Consider the following 27,822-nt stretch of genomic DNA (forward strand, 5'->3'; position numbering starts at 1 on the left):
TTTTCCAGGAGAGCATCACTTTGTGAAATAGAGAAGAAAGATATCATATAACTTGATGTAAGTCAATGTAGCATTAGTAGACCTCCTGTAACTTTAACAAATATCATTATCATAAGTTAAGAAGACACTGCCTAGATAAAACCATTACTGTGCAGAACTGCTTTAACAACCATTTGTGGAAAGTACATACCTGTGTTTCAGTGTAAAGTTGGAAGGACACATGAAATGGCATACCATGAGGTTTGTGGTGGGACTGACATCCTTCAGTATTTTCATTAATAACCAGTATGATGGGATAGAGAATATGTTTGTTCCTTTTTTCGGTGGGGGCCTACTGTAAGAGTTTTTGACTGTGATGAAAGTTGGGATTAGCAGTGATAGGTAGTTTTTCAGAAAGGGATCTGACAGTTACTCTACAGACAAGCCGAATATGAGTTGATGACAGAATATCGAATTGGAAAGCACGAAATGTGAAGTAGTCCTTTTGCTTCACGTGACACTGGTAAAACTTCAGCTGGAATGTTTTCAACATTTTAGTTTTAGAAAGATGTGGATAAGGAGTCGAGAGAAATTGCAAGGAGTCCAGAGAAAAGCAATTAAAATTATCAGACATCTGGAAAACAAGACTTAGGAGAAAAGATTGAAACAATTGTGTACAGATGATTGAGGAAAGACATAATAAGAGTCTGCAAATACATTAGAGGCTGCTGTAAAGAAGACGGGATCCTCATGTTCCCTTAGGAAAGAACAAGAAATGGTAGGATGAAAGCACAGCAAGGTTAGATTAGGCATTAAGGGAAAAACCTCTGTGAGGGGAGATACTGGAAGAGAAATTTGATAGGGAGGTTGGAGAAGAACTCTGTCACTAAAATCTTTGAGAAAAGCTAAATAAGCATCCCAGAAGCATGTTTATGGTCGATTTTGTCCTGGTAAGCAGAAAGATGGAACATTTCTTGTGGTTCTCTTTCCAAGAATATTTTTTATCATTCTTTATGTGCTTGCTTGAGACGAATTGTATTGTGCAGTTTTTCACTGTTTCATTCTTTAATATGTGAAAGGTATACACTTGCTTGTGGTTTTTTCTGTGTCTACAAATACATATGATTACTATAATTAGATATTTTCACTTGCCTTGGAGAAATAAGCACTCGTGTTAATTTATTTTGTGTGTGTTCTTCAGTAAGCTTTTCGCTTTTGCTGCAGAGCAAAGGATATCAGCGTTCAAACACTCCCTAAAAGCTTTTCCTGTGTTACTGGATACATCTGAATTCCACATAGTCATGCTAAATACTATCAGTCACTCTCAACTCAGCCAAAATGGTTTTAAAGCAGTCAGGGAATATATGGGGGCGTATGCTGATGAGCAGCTGATTTTTAAATCGCAAACAGTTCTGTATGGTTTCTCACGCACTGTTTCCTATGTCCATATGACAAGTTGGACTACATCTGTTTTGATCTTATTGTATTACTGTGTGTGACTTGAACTTTTCCATAACTACACTCTTAGGAAGTTTAGATTGGATCAGAGTAAAGGTCATTTGGTTTTGGTTATCTCATATGCTTTTGTTACTTAATATAAAAGTAAGTCAGTGTATCATTCTTAAATATTCTGTACCGTGAGATTCACAGTAGTGAAAACTAAAACCATTGTTGACCTTACAAGCTTTGTTAATCTGTTTACATCTAGTGTTTCATAACAAATCCTGATGATCTCACTGGTCTTCTAGGAATGCAACGTATTTCTAGCCTACAACGAAGTCCCAGTAAATGTTCCCATCACCCCAGACCAAGTTTGTTTTTGCATGATGATCTTTTCAGTTGCTTGAGGTTTCCTTTCTTTCCTCCCTCTCATGGCATATCATCCAAACATTCTTAATCTCCAGAGGAACTGCAAAACACATTCCCATGAAAATCTTAAATCTCTAAAAGCAGTACACAAGAAAGAAAGAATAAAAACACCATAAAACTAGCCTTGCTTCTCACCGAATGACCTGAGTAAACTCTTTTGTCACAGACATAGTAAAGTATAAGCCTTTAAGGTCCAGGTCTGCAATCAGATTCTGTCATAAACGGCGGTATTACCTTTTTGACTGATTTCTATTATAAAACCAAAGGGCTCATTAATCTCATCTAGGACTTCAGTGGGTAAAAAAAAAAAAGAAAGAAAGAAAGGAAAAAAAAGGAGTGAACAAGCTGTGATAAGGTGGCTTTAATGATTTTGGAAGGCTTATTGGCTGTACATCTTTGGTCTATCTCAAGCCATGTCAGTTCTCTCAATGAGGCTTTTTTTTCTAGAAATGATGGTACCTGACGATACCATTTTATAGTAGAGGTCATTCAAGAATGCTTCAATTCTGTATTTCTTTAGCACACCATAAAGAAAAAAAGGCTTTTGGTCTTCTACAGAGATATGGTAAAAGGCTTTTACTTGAAAATACTTCATCATACCAGTTTTGTTAAACTGATGCCAGTCATTTCATCTGTTTGATGGAAGCAGCAAGTTGTAATACAGATTTTAGGCCCAGGGGCCCTTGTCCCGTAACACAGCAAGTGGTCTTTGAACATCCTATGGATGTAAAGTATTATGGGGCTTAGCTTGAGGGTATATTTTGGGGTAAGAAGTATTTCATCCTTATATATTTTAGGTAACTTCATGTGAGCAAGCTATGCAATAGATTTATGTCCAAATGAGTGATGTCTTTCATAGTTGTTGTTACCTGGCCTTTGGATGAATAGCATATCTTCTGAGTAAATGCTGTCATGTAATATGATCTTAGCTATGCGCCACAAAGAAGGCTGTCAGTTAGAGATGTGCTGGTTTAAATGCAGAAATGCAGGCTGTGCACCAGGGTGAGGTTCATTTACACACGTGTGTGTGTGTGTGTGTGCGTGATAAATTAGAACGCTCGTGCGACACCAGGGCATGCAATGTTTTTTTTCTTACGTAGGCTAAAACAGCCGCTGTTGTTTGCTGATGAAAATTTTCCCGTGCATGTTGGACACTGACTTGACTTGGCTGTTTGTAATTTTGCTGGAGTAATTTTTAGACTATCCCGTTCTATGTTTTTATATTCCAAAGGAGTTTGTGAAAGCAGCAAGGAACATTTTGCATCTATATGCAGACATTCAGCCCTGTCAATTGGTTTTTCGGAATCTTTTATGTACTCTTCAGTGAGTAAGCATCTCCTCCCACTGAAACTTTGCTTTTTAATATGGTTGTGAGAAATGACTGTATTGTTCCTTCTAGTGGGACTTGTCTCCTATACTAAGTTGGTTTTATGTGTTTTTATAATTTCAATTGCAAAGCGTTCCCTTTATGAGCAGCGGGCTTCCTTAGACACGTGCAGGAATGGAACTTCAGCATGTGACTGATTACAGTCCTTGCAGGAGAGGCTCTGGCATCACAAGACTTTGAGCAAAACTAGGGAAAGCAAATTTCTACGTTGCGTTTTGCAGGTTAACAAGGGAGGACAGGCCTACCACCTGTGAAGACAGTCTAAAATGATACCGAGACATTTAAGAACCTTGTAAAACTGCTTAAAATCATCTGACAAGTAAAATTAATCTATAAATAACGTAATGCTAAAATATCAGTTACGTGTTCAAATGGATCCTTTAGCAGCAACGGTAAGAGAATTGACTAATGTTGCAGTGCTTACATTATGTGGCAGTTGGCCCACAGCCCAACCCAACAATGTTCAACACTGTATTTCTTCCAGTAAAGCAATTTCTGATTGCAGTATCTGCTTTCAGCTCAAGTAGCTGAATGTGAGAGACTTTGACTAGCTCAGAAAGGCCTATGTTTTCCTAGTGTAATTGTGTCTCTTGATGCATTTGGACATCAGAAATCAAATATGAATTTTGAAGATAATACATCATATGGGACCTTTACAGCAATAATTTTGACTTCGGATATTTTAACCCAAAAATGTAAATGCAGAAAAGAAGCAGATTTGATTTTTTAACATTCTCAAGATACTAAAATGCTTTCAAATCAAGATTATATGGGACTTCTGTCCACAGATAAGTGAAAATGTTAATATTGCTAATTTTCTGGCTCTCTTTCTTATTGGCTTCAATAAAATTACTTCTGTGACCCTAATTTCATCAATTTATTTAATAATTGTCTATTTTAAATACCACTGCTAAACAAAAGACAAGCTAAAAGACAAATGAATGGATGAATGAAGGTTCTGGGAAAATCTTGCTCTCTGAAATCAGTGGCAGACACAGGCTTGTAATTCTCAGTGAGCTACAGCACAAAACTACACAATAACTGTGTAAGAGTCATACTGCAACATGACTGTCACACTGTGAACTCCCATCTTGCATAATACAGGAAAATGTGGAAGGAAAGAATAAGAGTGGCTATTGCGGACTTTCATCATTCTTAATACTACCTAGCTGAAATTGAATAATATATTAAAAAAACCCTTGGCGGCTGGGGCTGCTTTGAGATGAGCAACACTCACAGGAGGCGTGCTTTCAAAGTTAGCTTCAGTGTAAACCAGAAAGAATTTCCAGACGTAAGAAAGGAAGGGCCACCTGAACATTTCTTGTGACTCAGACTTCCCGTTGCAGCCTAGAATCTCACGGCAGCTTGACTTTATTTCTGTGATCGTAGGAGGCAGGCATTTTTATACAAAAATGAGGAAAACACCTAGGAAAGCTTCTCTGTCTCATTTGTAAATGAATTAGCAAGCAGAATGGGTTCAGATTCAGCCCAGATTTGAGGTTTCAGCACGAAAGAGAGATCCTCAAATTTGTTTCTGCGTTCAGGCTTCCCAAGAATATTTAGTTTACTCAAGTTCATTTTGAATTAAGGGTTAACACACTGTGTATATTTCCTTGGAGTATAGCCCTTTAATCTGTTTACATGCCTCTGTATACACAGTTATGATGAGTAAATCACTGCTGTAGTTTTGTCTGTGCAAGGATGGAGTATATCAGGCCTTTCTGAAACTACCGAATAGATAGGATTGTTAGCAGAAGCCTGGCTAATCTGTTTTCTTCTGCAATAGCATGCCATAGCCACAAACTATGCTAGTGATAAGAAAAAAAGGGAAGACATGGTGTCAGATTCTGCACCTCATTTACTCTAGGATGAATACAGAGTAACTGTACGGAAAACAAGACAACGAATTTAGATTTATTCTGTTGTAACTTGGGTCAGAAACATCCCTTCAGAATGGTGTATATTTAATGATAGCATCATATGTTGCATTTTCTTGTTGTTGGTGGATTGTGGAGTTACAGTTTTTTTCTTAAATTCACTTCTTGCCTAGTAAAGAGTTGATATTTATACCCCATCCTCTTTGAGAACAACTTTTAAATATTTCAATACCAGGAGAGAACTTGTTTCCACATTCACTTTCAGGCTGGAGTCGAGAAATTAAAGGAATGAGAGTTTAAAAAGAAAAGCAAAGAAGAGCCAGAAGAAAACGTGTAAGCTCCAAACTTGTTCAGTTGTTGGGTTTTGCACCAGGAAGCTCTGGCTGTGAGACCTGTCTCTCCCCCAATTAGTCAGTGACACTAGGCAGAGCAATAGAGGTGTCCACATTGAGGAAGGGAGAGTTGAAATAATGAGGAAGGTAATACTGGAGAAACAAATGTTAATAATGAATTACAAATATTAACCGTCTTGCATGATTTGCTATTTTCTGTGAAATTTCTCATGTAATTGTTCTCTTTTCAAGGGACCGAGCTCCCTTCATCTTCACATCAGAGATGGAGTATTTCATCACAGAAGGTGGAAAAAACCCGCAGCGTTTTCAAGAGTTTGTGGAGCTTTGTTGTCGAGCTTATAATATAGTCAGGAAACACAGCCAGTTACTCTTGAACCTGCTGGAGATGGTAAGAATTTTGAGGATGAAACCGAAAATCCATTTCCTCTGGTGTCCTCTTCCCTTTTACGACTTCTCTGCTGCCTCCAGTAGCACTGTGATTTGAAGAGGTACGAGCTGCTCTGCTGGAAATATTAGTGCTGGCCCTTCCTGTGCAAAGAAACTATCCAATTTCAGTACTAATTTCAGAGAAAAGAAAAGCTAAGCTGCTTGGGTTTTTTTTTTTTACTTTTCTTTAATGCGTTCTTTGTTACAAAATAGTAGAAAACTGCAGAAGAAGCCGGGTACAAGTTTCGGTTAGGAATTTCACTCAGCCCTTTTTCTGTAGGTCTTCAAGCAATCATTTACTGATCTCGTTCATGGTTACAGCAAGAGAAAGTAAACGAAATACTTCACAGAGTGAGTGATGTGACAGTACCTAGCAGCACTGCAGTTCACAGCAATTCCATTAGAGTGGTTTTTTGCACCGTTCCACACTCTCCACCATTCTGAGAATGGCAAACACAGGAAAGAAGGAGCACTACCCATATTAATGCATCTTTGAAAATCCTTTTGCATAGGATTTTAAGACTTCTAGGGGTTTTTATCCCTCAAGTATTCCTACTGATTCACGTGCTTTGGCAGATTCCGTAACTCCTTTATGCCTCTATTTACTTGTGTGTGAAAGGTTAATGATTTTCCACCTTCGTGGGTAAAATGAGAATTTTGAATTAACTCATATTTGCTAAGTTGCTTGGCTAAGATATTAATCAAAAACTTACGCCCTGTGCAAAACCTAGGTGACTGGTCTGCACATGAAAAAATCTACATAACCTTGTGAACAGAACCCCTGCTGAGGTTGGGGTGCAGCCAAGAAGTTGCTCTGTAACACTGCTCTGATGTCTCCAACCTCTGCAGTGGGGAGGGGAGAAATGGCAAGAATTTGCTCGTCTTGTTTCTGTCTGTTCCATGGGTTCTTATGCAGTGGTACATTTTGTGATTTGCCAATATGAAGCAGGAAGGATTGCCCCAGATCTCTTAGCCCTCCTTCTAAGTAGTCACGAAGGTGCGGCGAAACTGCAACCCTGTCATAAAGTGTAATTTTGCCCCAGTATGTTGTAACCATATTGGCTGAAAGCAGTGCGGTTGTAGGAGACACTGTCTTAAGTTAAAGACCCTCTGGAAAATTCAGAAGCACCCATGCTCCCCCATCCACAGCAGTAATCTGTGCATTTCTGAACAGGTCGCCTAAAACCTCATGCTGCAAATATAGCTACATCTTCTGCCCACCTCCTTGTCCCCAGTGCAGTCCCTTTTTCTGCAATCAGCAGAGATAATGATGTTAGATTACTCGGGGATAATAGAGAGCGTGCGTTAGGAAAATGTTCCCGGCAGGAGCTCTGAAATAACTAGCTATCTCTGCCTGAATGTAGCTCGGGTTTGTCTATATTCAGGACATGCTGCATCTTCTTTTGTTTCTGCTGATCTTTACGCAGAGGAAATAGTGCTGAGCTGAAAGTCAGCTTACAGATATGTTTTATTTAATATTAACATTTGTCAGTGGGCTGCAGTTCAGTCAATTGTGTTACATTCCATAATTGAAAAATAACTGTCAGCGCACTCACACCCCATCGATGAGCACTTCACATCACAAGGAAATTAAACAAACAAGACAAGCTTGTGAACGCCTTGTTTTTGCCAGTGATGTTTGGAAGAGTGAGTCTGGTTCTGCACTCAAAACGGGATGTTGTTCAGAAACTGTTAAGTATCGAAATGTTTTAGTTACATAGGTCATTTCTAGAAAACTAAATAGACCGTGAAGAAGTTCCACTTTGAATTTATTTCCATGCAAAATATCAGATGTTATCACAAAGGGGCAAGATAAACTAGCCACTGCTTATTTGTATCAATGACAGTCTAAGATTTCTCTCACTATCTGGAAATCTGCATCATTAATTTTTCCTTCCCACATTCTGTTTTCTGAGTTGTTATTTATAAACCATAGTTAAAAAATCTGAACAATAAGGCAATTTCCCAAAAGTACAGTACTTCACAGGAGTAGTAAACTGTGCTCTGGATGGTCAATAACTGCTAGTGGTTTCCAGCAAACTGTGATTATGAACAATTTTGGGGGTTTAGCCCAGTTTGGGACTTAATGTTTTTTCTTGGTGATGAGCAGCTTGTTTCTAGAACCGCACTGACATTTGCTACTGGGAGTAAGAAATAATCCATGAAGTTTCCATCACTTTCAAAAGCAGAAACATCTGTGGGAGACCCAAGAGTCTGATGGCAGAGTTCAGCTGTGTAAATGCCTGTAGTTCATCAGCTTTGCTCTCATTAAAGAATTGCTGTGAAGTATTATAAAAGAGGGTGATCATAGGACACAAAAACCTTTTGACTAGTTTAAAAAATAAATGAAAAATCCATTACTGTTATAAAGATTTTTTCAGGTAGAAAATTATTAAAAGGGGCTTAGAGATGACACTAGACAGCAAGTAATTGATCCACTTGCCTCTGTTGTGACAAGAAACGGGTTGAGCTAAGACGTTAAAGTTAAAACCAGGAGACAGTACCTAGACAGAGCAGATCTAAGACTCAAGAATCCTGTGTCCCTACACAAGTCATTTCACCCTCCTACAACTCAGAAACACCATTTGGGAAAAAAAGATTAGGAAAACACCCCCGTTTTGGAGGTCTAATGCATGGAAAGTACATGCCAGAACGATTCATTTTTCCTGGGGGGGGTGGGCTGAGCGTCACACACCAGCTCTGAACCCAAGCCCGAGGAGAGCGTAGGCAGCTCCACTCGGTGAGTCAGAAGGCCTGGGATAACCAAGTGTGGTAGGTCAAGACGTACATGTGGCCAAACCATGGGAGCAATGCAGGCACTTAAACTTAGGCATCTAGTGACATTTGAGTTGCCCTAGGTGACCTTAGTTGTTTTCTGAACATGTCTTGTCTGATTAGCATCCAGTATCCCTAGACACAGTGTTTAGAAGCCTCCTCCATCAGGGGACAGGAAACATGAAAGATACGCTATATGGAGCAAGAGGGATGAAGCAGTATAATAAGCCTCTAGGACCCTGTTGCAGCCAGCCAAGCACTGTGTAGGTACTGCCCAGCTAAATACATTTTTTTTTTTCTTCCTCAAATGGTTTTCTACCTTCTGAAATGCAGACGGCCTAAAAAATTCCTATTTTTCAGTTACACTACAGATCATTCAGATTATGTTCATATCTGTCATTGTTCCCTTTTCTAATGCAGGGCAAGAAGCTTAATTTGCCTTTGCAACAACTGTCTTTTTTTTTTTAAGGGGACAGGAGTTGTTACGATGTTTTATAAACAGGTTGAAGGCATACAGATAAATAGCATTGTGTGTCCTTAAGTGCTGAATGTTGTTATTGTCCTTGCTCTCAACTCACTTAAATTCACCTCATTGAGCTTTCTGCGTCTGTGCTTCTTGCTAGCCAGAACTCTGTGAGACAGCAGTCTAACTGTCCAGTGGTAGTATAAATGGGGTCAGATATGAAGCAACATTTGGCATCAAAATGCCAAAAAGAAAATATTGAAACTTGACTTAAAAATATTGAGAAGGTTTGAAGGAATAAAGAAAATACCCCCCCATCTCTTTTCCCCTTACTCTATTAATCTCAGAACAAAACCTTAAAATAAAAGCAGTGCTTCCTTTCTTCTTTGCTGTTATCCGCAAAACTCAGTGCGTCTTTCTGTCTGAACTAGACGTAAATATCAATGAAGAATGCACAGCAGCGACTGCAAATTCAGATACGTTTCCTTCTGAGCAATGTGAAGGAGCGATTTTTTCTCCATTACACACAAAGCATCACTCTCAACTTGCTGTGATTGTTGAGAAAAATCAGTAGGTTTTGAAGTGAGTCAAAATTATTTTTGTAGTTGACATTTTAAAATGCCTGGAGAGAGCTGTGTGGGCAATTGGACGCACTCAGTTGTGTACCTTACTCGTGTTACTTTGCAAGGGGAATATTTGCATTATTTGTCTTTTGAACCTAACTTGGCCAACTAACTAGAACAGCTCCTTCCCCCCATCGATGCAGAATGATATCCTCTCCAGAGGGCAGTTCTCAGAGCCCAAACCAGGGCTCCTGGTATGAATCAAAGTCTAGAGGAACCTTTGACTGTAAAGGGAGTGAACCTACAATCCCTCTGCAGGAGGAGTCCAGAGCAGTAATGGTGGAATCAGTACTTAAAAATGCGAAAGCGATGTTGCGCTAAATTGGATTAGGACTACGATAACACTGTGGACATAACAGAAATGTGGTTACTATTGTTCGGGTGGGCTGAATTTGGTCGCCTTCCCTTTATCACCGTTAGAAGGCTATGAAGGAAGCTTTGCAATGCACACATTATGGTATCCGAAGAGAAAATAAATAATTAAAATGGATCGTTGATTTTGACCCATGCCTCTTTCTGGTACCTCAGTGTGAAGGTTTACAATGCAATATATTTGCTTTAGTATTGCAGGCATTGCTCTGGCATCAGAACAACTTTTCAGATCAGTAAAACTTTGTATTTTACAAGAAGACCTTTCAGTGTTAAAACCTTTCTTTTCTCAGTTAGCCCCATTTCGTTTAAATTTCTTTTCAACAGAACAGTGGACTAATGATATTTCTTTACTTTAAGATGCTGCATGCAGGATTGCCCGAGCTAAACAGCATTCGGGATCTGAAGTATGTGTATGATAACCTCCGTCCTCAGGACTCAGACCTCCAGGCTACAAGCTATTTTACAAGGTAAAAGCAGAATATAATCCAGAAACGTTATCTCCTTCAGGCATGAAGCAAAACTGTCAAATTAAAAACGAAGAAACAACAACAAAAAAGTGCACTTTTTCTGTTACGTTAAGAGGTTGTAATCAGTGAAATTACACAAAGGGATAATTGGTCTTAACATGTTTACTTTAAAAAAGTCCGTTCATTATGCATGTTATAACCAATCTCCTCAAATTTCTGGAAGAAACAGTTGTGCATTTGTGGTACACTTGTAAGAAGTTGCTTATTCGGTGCCTAGAGATTTCTCTGGCTATGATAGTGAAAACATCCTGGCTTATTATCTAGTTAGCTTTCCTCTCTGCTTTTAAGTGCAGTGGCTACATGCAACAGGATTTGGACTGAATAAAGAGGTTCAACTTGTTAATGGACCGAGTGAGGACCTGGAATTTCTGCATTTTATTTCCTTTTCTGTTCTTTTTTTGGCCTTCTGTGTTTCCTCAGGCAAGTTACTTACCCTCTGTTAGCCATAGTTTCTCCATCTGCAATATGGTACTGATTCTTGCTTTTAAGCACTGACCAGGTCTATCACAGAAAAGCATTGTATGTACGTATAGGTATGTTTAAAGCTTGATTTGTGTTAGGATAATGAAACCTTTCACTTCTTTGTGATAATAACCGGGGATTATTGATGAGGACCTGCGAATGATGTGTACAAAATCAGTTTGAAACCCTCAGTCCTGATCCTTTCAGGTCAGAACACTGCATTACATATAATTCCAACTGCTGATGTGATGATGCTTTAGAAAGAGCTAGTGGAGACTGTCTGGATTTGGAAACTCACCTTCCCATTCTAGGCACAGTATGAGAAAAAATGTCCCTCTCAGAGCCTGTCCTGGCAGTATCATTTCCAAAGGACAGTCTATGAATTCATGCACCCTGGACACCACATACCCATGCAAAGCAAGCTCCTCCTCTGGTGCAAGTGCAGGGCACATATCCATCCAGTTCACAGCACTGGACTCCTAGTGAAGGGCTCCTTTCAAATTCAGAGCCCTAAAGGACACTCCCATAAGGCAGCACAGTTCTCTGCACCGGTGCAAACTGCAACAGCAATTCCCCCCTACCCTTCAGTACAGCCAGAGGGCACATTGCTATGAATAAATTAGACGAAAGCTTGAACTGGAGCAGCTGAGCCAGTCTCATTACTATTACGGAGGCCCATATGAAGATTTTGGGCAATTTGTATTGTGTTGTTTATATGTCTCCTTTTCATGTATTAGAATTGGAAACTGAGGCAGCAGGTTTGGAGAAGACTGGAACAGAGACCTAGAGAGTTTAAGGAAGACCCTTCTTTGAAGAAAAAGAGAGGGACTTCTCCAAAAAACCCTATTGTTTCATTACTTTACAGACAGGAGAACACTGAGTTCCTTCTCCTTTAACACCTGTTTCTTCATACGCTTTCACTCTTGCCCCATAGCAAGATTGTTTTATTTTAAAATTTAATTACAGCTTCACATTTATGGTTAACTCCTACCTTATCCTTTCCTTTAAAATTTCACACGTTCCCAAATTACAGACTTATATTTCCAGTTCAAATAGGAAACATGCAGTTTCTAATTAAATTGTTGAAATCTTGATTCTGTCAAATAGTTTGGGTGGCTGTGTCCGTCTCTCATGGGTAAAAAACCCAATTCTTTAAATTAGTGAAAAAAGGCTAGGATATACATAACAAAAAGGGAAACGTGAGTCTTCAGAGTGAAAATTGCATTAGTGTCATGTAAAGCTCAGAGCTAGTGCCCAGTGCTCCTCTGGAGGTGGAAAGGATCAGTATGCTTTTCGGGTAGGACTAAGGTTATGGTTAGGGTTAATATCACTGCAGTCTTGCTTAGCTGGAAGATGAAGAATGAGGGGTGGGTTCAGGACAAAGCTGTAGCTCCACACTCTTTCTTGAAGGTGGGCAAGGTGTTTGTGGTGTTTGAAGGGTTAGGGTGAAGGAATGAGGGACCTCAGAGTGGATATTCACCTGCAGTCTTTCCTAGCCGAAACACGTAGAATAACAGCTGGCACTCGGAAGGAGATGTGGCTCCATACCATTGTGGAAGTAAGAAGAGCTGGTGTGCTTTTTTGCCTTGTAGAGGTTCATATTAGGGTTAGGAAATCCTGTTCAGCCCAGAGAGACTATATGTAGGTCTTAGAGGCCAGCATGTCCTTCTTCCCATTAGATTTCTTGTTAGGGTTGATGTTAAGGACATGAAGGCCTTCAAAGTGGAAACGCCACTGAGGTCCTGCTTACCAACAAAATTAGCATCATGGTGCAGATCTGCACAGCGCTGTAGGCTCTGTTCTGTTGAAACTGTGTTTTCTGCTAAAATGTTTTTAGTGAAGTCCAGAGCTATTGTTCCAATTTCCTTTGAAATGGTGAAGTTATAACAAGATTTGTTATTGTCCATAGAGATCATTGTATCATGTAGAAAAGTCAGATATTGCTAGGGTGCATATTTTGTTCTTTAATACTCTTAGGGTACATTTGTATTATATATGCTCATTTGCAGGAAGAAAGTCTCTTGTCATTAGCTCATGAATTTCCATGGATCTCATTTCTCTTGGAGCTTTTTTTTTTCTTTATTCTAATTTCTATTAATGTTTGAACATAATTTGTGTTAATTCAACACTTGTATTAAGTAATATTTCTACATGTTTAAACATGAGCTGAGCATCAGGGTTCATGTCTAGTGGTATTTTAACTTTGAAAAATGTGTTCAGGCACTTTTCAAAATAAAGACTTTGGGATGGCCTGATACCTGGTTTCATGCAGAACCTACCCCTCTGTATAAGCATTTTCCGACCTGCCCCCAGGAATGTTAATATATTGAGGTTTTTGTGAGCTTTGCGTTACCTACATCATCTTTATTCCTGTGCTTCAGAAAATTTCTTCCCTACCTCCTTGTTACACAAAATGGCCGAGTGGGAAAAAAATCCACTTATGGACTTCTCCTGGTCACTCTGTAGCTTATTCTTGTATCTATTATTCAAGCTGTCCTTAGAAAGCCAAGGAAAGTGAAAGTTTTGATTATTAGCACAACTTCCAGTAGCTCTCAGACGTTTCGCAATTTGTAGCTCCTTTTTCTCCCTAATTACTTCCAAAAGCACTTTATTGTTTTTAAGAAGTTCTTTTCTAGACAAGGAGTGTGGTCATTGGAATGTTAAGCGCTGCCAGCAGAAAGTTATTTCTTGTTCTAAGTACAAGGTAGTTATTGTAATCTTTCAGATTCGATCATATAATGTGTCTGCTGAAAACCCCAATCTTCTGCTAGTGGAAATGGGAGAACAGTATTTCTCTGTATTTCTGTAGAAATAGGTTGCTTTTAGCCATTGTCTGAGTTTGGTTTGAGCGATAATACTGACATTGCCTCTACTGTTCTTTAAAAACAACATGGAATGATGAACGATGTCACAAATATTCCTGGCAAAACAGTGTTAATTTGTTCTTTGCCGTCACCTTTTTAGCCAACAGAATAATGCCACCAGAGTCTGGACTGTAACGTGCTGACCCCTTTCAGGATCGTAAGGCGTTCTGTGTTTTGCCAAATTCCTTTGCTCTCAATCTTGATTTAAGACATGTTCAACAATCTGTGGTGTCGTTTGTGTGCTGTGTTCTTCTCACATTGGGTCAGTTCACTGCTCTGAGCTGATGAGCAGCAGTGTTAAGCCTCACAGCTTACAGCCTTCTGGAAGGTCGCAGCCTCGGATCGTGGATAAACAATGCACCAGTTGAGAGTTAAACAAGAGTTTCTGTGTTTGCTTGTCAGTTCTGTGCACCTAGTGCCAAGTGAAACATTGCTGTCTCCCCAGCATCTGCCCTGAACTCAGTTTGATCCTTGAAACTCAATTTGATCCTTTCCCCTCCCTCCTTTCCCCTTCCCCGGACAACACAGTTTTACCAGAAACTGGAAACCCGCCTTACCTCTGGATATAAATTTCCTCTTCAGAATACTGTCTTCAGATGTCAGTGTGGTGTCGCATGCTGCCTGACATTTTTAATGTGCCTGTAAAGGGATGTATATTTTAAATTATTTTTAAGGGATTAGAGTTAGCCTAATGCAATGAATGGAATTGATTTCAATTGATTGCGGTATGCAGTCCTACCCACTCATAGAAGCCCATGAATAAGAGATGCAGTGTGGATCTGATGACTACCAGCGAAGCACTATTGCATATCTTCAGCAGCCTGATTGAGCGGGGTGCTGCTAGGGTCAGCTGCCATCTTTATTTATATATTAACAAAATCGGTTTTTAGGTACCTGTCACTGCCCAGGTCAAGCATATCCACTCTGAACGACAAATGCCAGCAGCTGCAAAACTGGACAATTCACAGTAACTCCTTTCATAATATGATGCTAATCTCAAACTGATCAGCTGATCCCTGTTTGTCAGGTGGCTGCAGATATTCCGGCTAGAAATCTCACAAACAACTGAAACACCAGTGAAAGCTGGTGACTTTTGGAAGGGCATAGGCAAAACTATGGTACTGAACTCCTCTCTGTGGTATTCAAGCAGTTTGTGAAGGTCGTAGTAGATGTCCCTCAAAGGAACAGACTTCCTCCTTGAATTTATGTTGTTTGAGGCATTCATACTGTGGTTGAAGTGCTGGAGTGTGTCCAGAGGAGAGCCACCAGACTGGTGAGGGGTCTGGAGACCAGGTCATATGAGGAGAGGCTGAGGGAGCTGGGCATGTTTAGCTTGGAGAAGAGGAGGCTGAGGGGAGACCTCATTGCCCTCTACAACTACCTGAAAGGAGGATGTAGAGAGGTGGGTGTTGGTCTCTTCTCCCAGGTGAATAATGACAGGACCAGAGGAAATGGTCTGAAGTTGCGGCAGGGGAGGTTTAGGTTAGATATCAGGAGGAATTACTGTACTGAGAGAGTGGTCAGGCACTGGAACAGCCTGCCCAGGGAGGTGGTTGAGTCACCATCCCTAGAGGTATTTAAGAAACGTCTAGATGTGGCGCTTCAGGGCATGCTCTAGTGGCAGAGATTGTAGGTTGTTTGGTTGGACTTGATGATCTTAAGGGTCCTTCCCAACCATGAAGATTCTGTGATTCTGTGATAAACCCCACATGCCACCAGCTCAGGGGAGAGGAATGTCCTCTGTCCCAGGAGAGGCACATAGGAGGACTATTAGAGAAACCAGACTGGGAGGTGCGCTTCAGGAGAGCATGTGATGTGCTCAGACCATGGGATCAGAATTAGTCTGAAGTAAACCTGGATTTTTGAAGCCTAGCAAATTAAGAGGTAAAAAGAATATGATTATTGCCTGTATACTATCACAATGGTAAATAAGATACTAAACTGAAGCATTATCACTGCTGTACACAGAAAGAATATCAACTGTCCATTAATAAATGTAGCTGAAAATTAGAAAAGGTCTGTCCCTGAAAGCAGTATTGTTCTGGAAAAGTCTATTAAGAGCTGTTGGGGGCATACTAGCCAACTTGTTTTAAAATGGAGCCTGGTAAATTCATGGATGGAAATGCTGGATATAAATGAAACACCATGTTCATTAACATCTGAGAATTCCATGAAAATAAATTTTGCTTATTAAACTCTAACTTATTTTAGACCTAGATGGAAATGAGAAGCAGGATCCCATCAAGAATGATAAAAAAATTTATTCTGAAGTTTGGGGTGAATAATTATTATTATGTATAACAAGACTGAGACCTGGATAGCTAATCAGTGATAATGAATGTATGTCCTCTTAAAAGGCTACAGAGAAAGGCTGGTGTGTCCAAAAAGATCTAAGCACCAGCCCTCAGAATACCTGTCCCATAAGAAATGTCTACTTCCTAAAAATCAAGGCACCAACTATCACTAGTCACTCCTGAAATTGTTAGCCAATCTTTTCATCCATCTCTGTTTACACAAGCAGTCAACCAGTCTGGGCATGTTTGACCTGATACTGTGACTTGACAGTTCTGTACAAAGACTGCGCGCCAAATCTGAAGTTCAAAGTCAGTTCAGCGGGTGGAAAGCGGAAAGTCATTATTAATTTTTCAATAGTCCTGGATATTTAACTCACTTCTCTGAGAAGTAGGTCAGACACCAATCTGTATGGTAAACGGATATTGTCATGTGGAAAAAAATAATTTTTCTGCCTGAAAACTGTGTGTTATCAGTATCGTGATTCATAATTAATTTGACTCTAGTTAATGACAGTTCCCTGTTTTCTTTGGATTAACCTGTGCTTTTGATGCCCTTCGTATAGGTCACTTCAGTTTTTCCCTCTATAGACCATTAGACACTAATTCTCTAGGCAGCTTGGGCCAGAGCTCTGAAATAACTAAGAAACTTTTTGCCATCTCTAAGTAGTCAGCTTTAGGCACAGGCAAAGATGGTAATGGCCTAGGGAGCAAGAGGATCTCAGCAACAAATACCCTTGACCTTATCAGCTTCCTCACCTATGGCTAGACTTAATGTGGCTGTAGAGAAAAGAAGGTGTATGGGGATTTTGGAGAGTTCAAGGAGAAAGTTCCACCACTGATCCTTAGGATGAACTTTAAAAATGCTAACAGAAAGGGGAATCAGATGCCACAATGTGATAAACTGGGTCAGTGAACTAATCCATGCCAAAAATAAACTGCAAAATTAAAAAAGGTAAGGGTTTGTTGTACCTCACTGCTCCATACATAGTTAGCAACCAGCTTTTGGGAGGCTGCGGGAAAGAGGGTTTCCTTAAGCCAGTTTGCCCTTGAAAGAAAGTGCAGAGAACCGTAACCAGAGCTGTTCTACCTTGCTGTGAAGACACGTTCTGAGATGTCGTCAGAATAGCAAAGAGGCCTTTTCAATTCTTTGTTGATAACATGACATAAGGTTTGCTTAATGTTTTCTATTCTACACAGGGGACTGCATACAGAGAAAACAGGCTATTGAGAGAGGGCTAAAACAACTTATACTTCTGCTTTTATTTTATTTTAAATGTAATCATTTAAAATAACTCACAGAGAAAACCTGCAACAATGACAATAAAAGCCTCTGTTTAGGTTTAAAGTATATGATTAGCAATCTGAGTGTTAAAAGCATTTTAGAAGCTTAATGGACCCATGGAAAGAACAACAAGCCATTAAAATACTGAATTGTTTAAATAGTGGAATTCTGGTATCAGCTGTTCTGCTTAGTGATGATGTCTGAATTAATACTAGTTTGTAAGCAGAAGCCTGCTTTATGTGAATTAAAATGCACTGGGTTTAGCTGCAAAGTTAATATGCCTCATAGTAATATTGCAAATTCCCTAACTGCTTTTCTATAATATGGCCCAGTTAACAGGTTCTATAACCTAAATCACGTCTCAGTGATTTGGGAAGTGTTTAAACTATACATTAAATTAAATACATGCAAGTTAAAAAGAAAAAGTTCACCACAGATGCAACTTAATTAATCAGCACTGAATTGATTTTCTACTAATATTTTGAAATCAGATTTGTTTTCTTGTTTTCCATTTGAATGTTAATTTGTGTCATTTATTAAATAGTCTGTATGTATCTGTTTCTGGAGAATGTAATTAATAATTAAGATAATTGACTGAATCAATTCAGAGATACCTTAGTATGCCTAATTGGTGTATGATAAATTCACACAGTGTTTTGAATGAAATTTCAATTTTGGGGGGTGAGCTGGGGAGCTATGTGCAGGTAGAATGTTCTTTTTGGTATGGCTGCAACTATGAAGCTACAGACTTTATCCAGAACATCTGAGATCATGAAAATTAGGCTAATATGATGAATGGAGTTGATTTCAATTGATTGCACTATGCAATCCAATCCACAGAAACCCATGAATAAGCATTTAATTTTAAATGACAGGTGAGGCATTTGCTCAGCTTTAAACAGGGAATGGTGAAGGTGGTTAAGGGTATTGTCAGCCCTTGTAAGCTAGTTAGATGTAGTCCAAAACTAGAAGGAAAAAAAAAAAAGGAAAAAAAAAAAACCCTGACAATTTAGTAAAGGATTGCTGCCATATGGACTGAAACTAATGCGTAGTTGTCCTATAACATCAGAACCTATCTAGAATAGAGCTGTAGAAGTAAGCAGGGAAATAGAAAAAAAAAATTAGCATCATAAGTTAAATAGCTCTTAATCAGCAATTGAATTCAAGAGGGTTAGTATTTTCTAATGAGTACAGCATCTTACTCTTCAAAGACCAGTGATTATCTTGCAGTGTTATTTCTCAAGTTGAGTTCACTTTGATGTTAAAACACATTTTCAGTACATATCTACATGTGTATCTAGTTATTTTTTATCTATTGTGTCTTTTCTGATGAATGATCTTAAAATTCTAGGAAATCAGAAGTGTTCTGCCTCCCCTTGCACAAGGATGAGATAGAGAGAGATAGGGGGAGAAAATCTGTCTGTCTCTTTTTTCATCTTAAGCAGCTCCACAGGGATAGAGCTTTTAAGAATTGGGTAGAGGATTTAGCAACACATCATGCGCAGCTGAATTGCAAATTGGATGCAAGATCCTCGTGCAAACACATGTAAGCCCATGTGAGGTTAGTATAACCAAAAAGAAAGTGCTAGGGCACTCTCCCCTAGCTGTTGAAAACATGTTGTTCTACCCTGTAATTCCTCAAAACAGACATGGAAATGTTCTGTCCATCTCTATTGTCCGAAAGCAAGCTGATGATATCCAGCTCGTGAAACTACCCCAGTGCAAGCCATGAGACAGGCTATGGCAAGAGCACTCCTTTAAGCAGTGGAGCTGAGGGGCTGGATATGCTGTACTGCTGCAAACGGCAGTGACTGGTGTGTCTGGGGGTACGTGTTCATGTGAGGTTGGTTTTAGGATTTGGGGTTTTTTGGTTCCTGCATCCATGAAGGCAAGGATCAAGAAATGTAAACAAAACAGATGCTTAAATAGCGCCTCTTCTGTTTGTTTGCTCTTCAGGAAGATAAAGGAAAGTTTGGAGTGCTTCCCTGTTAAACTCAATAACTTGATCCACACGCTCGTACAGATGTCAATGACAGGCTCTGCAAAGCCTCCAGCTCCAGAGACTGTCCCCCAAGAATGGATGATGCTGGATGCAGAGAAGTCAATCGCAAGAGCCACCATTTTGGGCTTCAACAAAAAGTCTGACTCCGTATGTATTATGTTCTTTGCTTGCCCTCCTTTACCTTGATCTTTAAGGACTCTTCTGTGAGTCTCCCTCCTCCTTTATAGAAGAAGTGCTTGTGCCACATTAAAAGGATCACAGGATGAACAGCAGTGCCATAAGCAATGAGCTACCAGAGAGAAAGAACACCAGGCAGACAGCCATTAGCAGGGAGCCATTAAGGAGAACAGTTCATGCCCTATAGTGAAAAATAAATCAAGAGCTAATTAAAGCATCCAGAAGGAAAGCATGGCATAAAATTAGGAAGCCTAATAGAAATCGGAGGCTGTTATATGATGCCTTAATGGTGCATTATTAGTTTTTCACACACTGTAGTGATCTTTCAGTGTTTGAGTTGTATGCAACCCAGGCAAGTTTCTCTTTCTGTGCAGCAAAGACTATAAATTACAAAATGAATTCTCTGGCACTTGGCACTACATTAAAGAAAGGTTTTTCTTTGTAAAAATCACCCTATATTTTCTCTTGTGCATTTTTTTTTTTTTTGTAATGTGACTCTCTGATCATTTCACTTTTCTGCCTTTGCCCTTTCCCCAATACAGCTATATCTAGTCCAGGTGGTGCAAACCTGCAACGTGGTCACTTTTGTGGAAAAATCATTCGACCAGTTCTCAAAACTTCACAGACATCTCCAGAAGCAACTTCCATCACATGCCCTCCCAGAGTAAGGCAGCATATTAGCGATTGTTATTCTGCTGTTAAATGGTTCTCTCTGTGCACAGATAAAAATGTGAGAAAATGTATGGCAGACATATTTTTAGAAACACAAAGGCAATGCAACATATCCTATCAAGCCTTCTATTCAGCCCCAGAGGAGTCTGAATCATAGAGCATTGTGGCAATCTGGCTTTTATATGTTTTATTGTTCTTTTTTTAATGGGAGAAGGGGGGAACAGCTTGGGCCTGACACAGCTATTCCTGAAATCAAAGGGTAAGTGATACTGACTTCATTAAAGGCACGATAGGGCCTTTTACAGTTTTTATTCTCTGCGTGATGCTGATCAAAACTCATAGCAAAATCCATATATTAAAGCAATATAGGATTGTTCACACTGGGTCAGAACAGAAACAAGCCAATCTCTGACACTGGCAGGCGAGATCAACCTTTTTACAAAAAGATGCGCATACTCCCCAGCTGAGAAATATGAAATGATCTTCTGTACTGTCCTGCCCCTAAAACTCAATACTTTGTGCCTGACATCATTCAGTTTAGTATCTCTTGAAAAATGGACTATCATTAGTTGCAGTAATTCTGAATATTATGTTTTTGAATATTTTTTTTAGTATTATCTTATTTCTTCACGGTTTCCAGGGACAGTGAGTCCCATGGTTTATTTCTGTCTTGTGTGAAACAGCTTTGCCTCATGTAATGATTGTCCATGGCTTTGGTAATACAAGTGGAGTTATGTATTCTACAAGTATCATATACATTATACTGCACACACCGCTGAGGACAAAGTAGTCCTCTCCTAAATAGTCATGCTGACTCACCTGATACAAGACCCTCTTCAAGCTCAACCTACAATAAAGCGTAAAGCTGCCCCAAAAGACCATCAGTTTACTTAAACCAAGCTGAGCTTCAAGTGGTATGCTTGAAAGGTAGAAAGGTCTTTGATGTTTGTCCTGAAGTACATAGCCACAAACAACGTGGGTTTGACTTCAAAATGAAAGTCCATGAATTTCAGATCCAAATTTGATACTCCCCCAAGCTTGTGAAAGGCATTCAGTTAAATGGCATTAGGTTATTAAATTCTAGAAATTCTCCTACCTGAGGGGATTTTACTTGACTCCAGTTTGACTCACTATGACTAGCTGACATGAACTGCTTAGCAGCAGTTGGAGAGAATTGGAATTTCACTAAATACTGAAAGTGCGTGAATTGTAGTTTTGATTTGGAGATATATGCACGCTAACTATTAGGTTGTAAAATGAAATATTTAACAAGTACCTATTTATGATTTTTTTTCCTATGGTGAGGACAGCTCTTTGAAGGAAAATATATTTCTCTTTAGAAACGCATAGACCTCAGAAACTCTCCAGTGAATTTAAAAAATAGTACTAGCCATTTTTCAGATAAATCTACCTTTAATAAAATCCCTCACAACATTTTCATGGCAAAAGAGAGTTCCAGAACTCACAGAGGGTTAATCAGTGTATACTGAGGCTGTGACTAAGACCTCCAGAGCTTTATTGTCATAATTCAATCCCTGCAGTGACTGCATTAAAGTAATTAATTTTATGATGTTTCTTTATATGTTTGTTCTTTAATGCTGAAGTTTTGGGTTGTTTTCTAACAGAACTTTTTCATTTTGAGGCTTTTCATGTATTCCAGATTTTATTCTAATCATACAAAACCTAATTATTTCTTTATAGGAAGTTATCACTGAAACTGCCATACCATATCAGACCGTTAGTCTGTGTGTGTTACAAAGCTCAACTCTGGCCGATGCCAGCTGCTTCAAAGGAAGTAAAAAGCCTTGTTCCATAATGTAACCACAAAATCAGTTTGAAAGTGTATGATTTAAAAGTAAAATGTCTAATATTACTAAAATAATTGGAACTGCTAACAGAAAGGACTTGGTTACCGCTTTGTATTGATTCCTGAAATTGTATATATTCATGTCTCATTAGGAGGAAATAATGCAATATGAGTCTACTTTATACAAGTACTAAATACTGGCTACATCACAAGGAACTAATGGCAAAAGCTCAGAGTTCTCGGCATCTGAAATCTTGCTATTGACATTTAAACATTCAGCCCATATTTAAAAGTCAAAGCGTAGCTGCCCCAAGCAAGCCCTTGCACTCTAGCACCTTCCCTCTTATTTGATTGCAGGCAGAGTATTAATTGTGGTTAATTACTGTTTTTTAAAAGGCCAAAAATCTTTTCACCCAACAAAGCATTTTGGCGGCGTAATTTGTACACAGAATGTTCTTCAAGCTAATAAGTAGGAAATGGAATATGCAGGTTGTCTGCACGTGGCAGAAGTTTATATTTTTCTGATCTACTTAAGGTAGGTGCAAAGCTCAAAATCGTCTCGGGAAGTTACCCATTTCTAACACAGCTGTGTTCACAAGGGCAAAGTCAGTTTCAGCCATGGGCGCAATTCAGCAAAAGCATGAAGGCATTTTCAAGAAGTGTTCAGTACTACCACAAGGTTCATATTGTCCTTCACCGCAGCAGAGTTATTGGTGCCATCAGTCAGCAGTTTCGCTGTCCTCTGTTTTGCACTGTGCTTAGGATGCATCTTCTGAGGGCTTACATTTTACAGCCAGAGTCCTCTCTTTATGTTATATGGTCTAATTAATTTTAAGCTGCTTACAAACAGATCCTCCCTACCATCTCTTGAAAGAAGTCCTTTCTGTGCCATAGAGGAACCCACAGAGGAACTTTCATAGGCTGTCTATGTGTGCCAAATGACCTGAGCTCTATTTTTATCTGTGCAGCTCGTATATGTCACGATCCTGGGTAATATCACTTCCCCCTCCCCATTATGTCCACTGCAGTTTCATGAGGCAAGAATCGCCTTTTACTATTCATTTGTACATTGCCTAACTGAGCCCTGATCTTTCAGTGCTATAGGCAGAAATAATCATAAGGTCGCACATACATATAATATGCTGCTATCGTCCTGCCCCCTTGCTGTTTTAATAGCAGGCTAAGTTGTACCAGTGCTGAGTTCTTCCTCAGAAGTGTTAAACAAGATGGGTAGAGATTTTTCCTCTCCTAAAAAGAATTAACAATATCTTATTAATCAGCATTATCTTCGTAAAAGGCCTTCTGTTACAAAACAAGCTTAAAAAAGCCCAACCCAACAGGTCTAATTGCAGTTCATAAAACCTAATTAAATTGAATCTCTTGGTAACAAAAACTGTGGCTTAACCATCTTCAGTCATTTTATTTTCGCTAGGTGAGGCTGCTATTTGCCATTTTTACAGCTGGGTGATTTCCAACGCTGGCCGGTGTTCCTCTCTAGGGATGGGAATCCAGCGCTTCACGTGCTGCTATTTGGCTGGCCTTTGAAAAGCTGATGACATCTTATCACTGAGCTGTGGAATTGGGTAAAACCTGTCCAAAGTAGGATCTGACCAGCTGCCTTTCAAAAGGCGGGCCAAGCGTCTCTTTTCAGTGTAGTGCACTGCTAGGTGGCTCCTTATTCATTTGTCTGAAGCCTTCAGGTATCTCTTGAGAGCTAGTGGATAAAAAAGGTGGTACCAGAAAAACAGAGGTTTGTAAACAAGACACGGTTAACTTTTACAGCAGTGGTATAACATGAAATACAACCAGATCAAAACTTCTACCTTTCCATATCACATGCATTGGAGGACATAAAGCATAATATTAGTTATGAGTCCCAATATTATCAATCCGTATCACAACATCCATTACATGCAATTTAGCACTGATAACTTTGCTAATGCTCCTTCAACCTGAGAGAGAAACAGTCTTTGTCAGGGCAAAGTTGATATAAATTGATTATGTGTATTGTTAAAAATCTAACCTTTGGACTGATCTAATGTGTGTTGTCTCTAAAATGCAAAGGTGATTCAAGTAAAAAAAAAGTGGGGTTTTGACATTTTCAATCACCAAAGCATTTGAAAATTGACACGAGGCCGTTCTATGCATATATGGTTTATTTACTAAACTGAAGTGAAATTAATCTTAATAAAAATTCAGCAAGAACATTACTGTTGTTATTGCTTTTGTTGGGCTTGATTTTGTTATTGTGATGATCATTTGTTTTCATATATTATTTTTATTATACTAGCGCCTGAAATTACATATGGGATCAGGGACCTACTCTGAAAAACTTATCTACACTCTAAATAGCTGAGGTAAAAATGCAAGCAATGGTATATTCATAAAATGTCACATTGTTGCTGTAAGGCTTTGGGATCCAATACTCTGTGGTAAGGGCTTGTGTAGCATGAGCCCTGGGCTGAGGTCAGAGATCTGTTGTGCTGTGCACAAAGGGCCAATTTTTACAGGTATTTAGATACCATAAAATTCAAGTAAGTGCCTTTTAGAGGTTTTTTAATTATTTTTTCAAAATTAATTATTTAGACAGAAAAAAAGGGTACAGTATGAAATAAAGTATCAGCAAGTTATTAGAATAACCAGAGTCAGAGGGTAAACAATCCTCTGGACACTGTACCCATCCCTTCCCCTACCTGCAAGACCTCTTAGAAAGTGTTAACTTTCTTCTGTTGAGTAGAGATGGAAATATTTTCAGTAAATACAGTACAAGAGTTATATTATGAATATTCTTCTTTTGCAGGTTTCCCCACTCGTGGGATTTACCTTTTACAGATCTTGAACATAAAAGAGTGAAGGATTTGAATCTCTATCTGAAGCAGCTATTAAGTGGATGCAGGAAAGTGGCTAATGTGAGTACTTGCAGTATTTACTTGATTTGCATATGACTTTTAGTAGCATTGTACCAAAAGATTCAGGAAGCTTTCCATGGCCTCATTTGGAACAAAAAAAATAATTACATAAATGACATGTCTTCTAACATGGCCGTTTGCAGATGAAACCGTTGTAGCATTCATCAGAACTTAAGACAAAAATAAGAACAGAGGCTGAAAAATAGTTTATTAGACCTGGCTGGGCATTTTTCAAAAAAACTTCTCTTTCTTTGCTGCCATGCAAAAGTAGTGATTCACTGAATTTTTGACAGCAAGGAGTAGGTTCTGAGGAATGTAATGCCTAAAAAAGGATTAAGTTTTGAAATATTGAAAAGCCTGATTTTGACAGTTTTTAAATGAAAAGTTCCATTCTTTCAGCCCAAAAATACTCTTAATTTCAAAATTGAGTTAACATGTAGAAGAAATTGTTTTGCAAACGTAAGACCAAAACCAGAATGTTTCAGTATTATCAGAATGGTACATTGTGTCCATTAAAACTGGTGTTTTCTCATTTTTTTTATTCATTATTGTTTTCTGAGATTTGATGTTCTCCACCCGTTTCAAAATGGAAAGCTGAAATGGTAACAAAAGCTGTCTCTTCATTGTCTGGCCCAGGACAAAGCTGTATGCACCTCAGCATCCTAAAAGCCGGGGCCAAGAGCAATTGAGAGGCCCCGTGCACCATGGGAAGATGTCAAATCATTATGCTGCATGGCTTTGGAAGTTGAATGGTCAATCACTGATAGCAACACCAGGGTCTGAGATAACGGGGCATCTTCCAGCGACCAGCCATTGTCAGGAAAGCTGTCAGACAGGCGGGAAAAAAACAGTGTTTTACATTTGATCCGAGGCTTACGTAGCGGCTAGTAAATTCAAGGGAGCCAAGGCGCGAGCTCGTGTGTTGACCCTGCTGTCTCATTGTTGGCACGGTCCCTAGCAGAGCTTGGGCCTCTGCCAGGTGATGTCCTGTCATGTCGCGTAGCCTCAGGACCATAGCGCAAACTGGGGCTGGTTTGGTTTAATAGAGTAGGCAGTTAGGATGCCAAAAAAGGGTGTGACAGGATGGTTTTTCTCTAAAATTTCAAACGTCTTGCAAGAGGAGAGGAATGTTTTGCTGCCTAACTATATAACTTTCCCAGCTGTGACTGTGTAACGGAGATTAAAGAGGAAATTGTCCGTTTGTAAAACAAACAGGATTTTTCTTATTAATATGAATACAAATGCTGTGCTGTGAGTTGAAATCGAGAAGATTTCCAAAGAGGATAGATAATATGTGTCTCAAAGTTACGCTTAATTTGGTATAGACAGCTGACTTGGGTGCTTGGCTCCCTTGATTGACCTTGCCAAATAAACTGCACGAGTTGGGGTTAATTTTTGTGCAGTTTCTGTCACTCATGTTAGGGTTGTGAGTTTATTTTACATTAGCGCCTTTTGGTCACGGCTGAGGAAAAACTGATATAAGCCAGTGACCTAGAAATGAAGAGCTCTGTATCTTCTGCTCTGCTCTGGGCTGCTGTAAGGTACATGGATTTTCAATTTGGGCCAAGCACTGCTGTGTTGAAGCCTAATCTACAGTTGAAAAATTAGACTGCTTAAAGCCCTGGGATAATGATAAAAACATTTCCCGGTCATACGCAGGAACTCTCATCTCCCTCCTGCTCCATGGTCTGTGAATGGGCCAGTAACCAGCCAGAGCATGCTGCTTTGCAGTGGGCTTCCTGGTGCCCTTCCTACTCTCTTTAAGGTCCTGCAGCACACGCCCATGGAGCTGGGTAAGTTCTTCCAGCACGTTGCTGCTGGGACACAACCACAAATAGGGTATTCAGAGGGAGCTGTGGACAGGCCTGCTTAGGGACATAGGTTGGTGTGGCTCTGAACCAGCCCAGTAGGGCTGTTCAGACATGCTGGACTACGCGGTTGCTTAAAATTGTTCCAGTCTGGTACAGCCTATAGTGCTGAACCATAGAATCATAGAACGTGTTGGGTTGGGACCTTTAAAGGTCATCTAGTCCAAACCCCCTGCAGTAAGCAGGGACTTTTTCAACTAGATCATGTTGCTCAGAGCCTCATCAAGCCTGGCCTTGAATGTCTCCATGAGGAGAAGGAAACAGTTTTGTGCCTAAGAGGGTTGCACAGCTGTTGGTGTGCTGGACTCAGAGGGCACGATAATAAACGGAGTAACGAGCAGATTGTTTCCATCTGTAAAGTGCTGTTGCATGCGGGAAATCATCTTGCTTACTGCCATGCAGCTAACCTGCAATTCTGGATGATAACCTTTAAAGTTATTGATACTCTATAAACATTGAATCATTATTTTTACTTCAATATGCTTCTCCTGCTGGGAGATGTGAGAAATTTAGAAAACACTGACGTGTTCTGACCCACTTAGAACAAGGAGACCAGTCAGTGGGTAATTTCCTTTGTATTCCTAGCTGAAGGCTTCTTTTTTACTTTTCCCTTTGGTATGACTCTCTAAAAAAGTGTCATGGTGTCTTCCTGGTTTTACTCTGAGCAGAATGCCAAGCTAGGAGGCTTTCTTGATAAAAATAAATACAATTATTTTGTCTCTCTTTGACAAGAGAGACAAGAGAGTTCGTGTCTTTGACAACTTTGCAGTCAAATTTGTCCTTTTTCTCAAATTGCTAGGGAGCCTGACCAAAACCATTTACCGAGTTGTCTGT

General features: G+C 39.5%; 1 protein-coding gene across 1 annotated transcript in view; it reads left to right on the forward strand.

Moving 5' to 3' along the window:
- PIK3C2G (phosphatidylinositol-4-phosphate 3-kinase catalytic subunit type 2 gamma) overlaps positions 1-27,822 on the forward strand; it is a 284,737-nt gene that overhangs the window by 217,873 nt on the left and 39,042 nt on the right. The window contains exons 26-30 of the mRNA XM_074585602.1: positions 5,697-5,853; positions 10,482-10,591; positions 19,510-19,702; positions 20,275-20,396; positions 25,012-25,120. Coding sequence (XP_074441703.1) covers positions 5,697-5,853; positions 10,482-10,591; positions 19,510-19,702; positions 20,275-20,396; positions 25,012-25,120 — 691 coding nt within the window. The remainder of the gene's footprint in view (positions 1-5,696; positions 5,854-10,481; positions 10,592-19,509; positions 19,703-20,274; positions 20,397-25,011; positions 25,121-27,822) is intronic.

The sequence above is a fragment of the Larus michahellis genome, chromosome 1 (genome assembly GCF_964199755.1).
Source record: "Larus michahellis chromosome 1, bLarMic1.1, whole genome shotgun sequence".
Lineage (NCBI taxonomy): Eukaryota > Metazoa > Chordata > Aves > Charadriiformes > Laridae > Larus > Larus michahellis.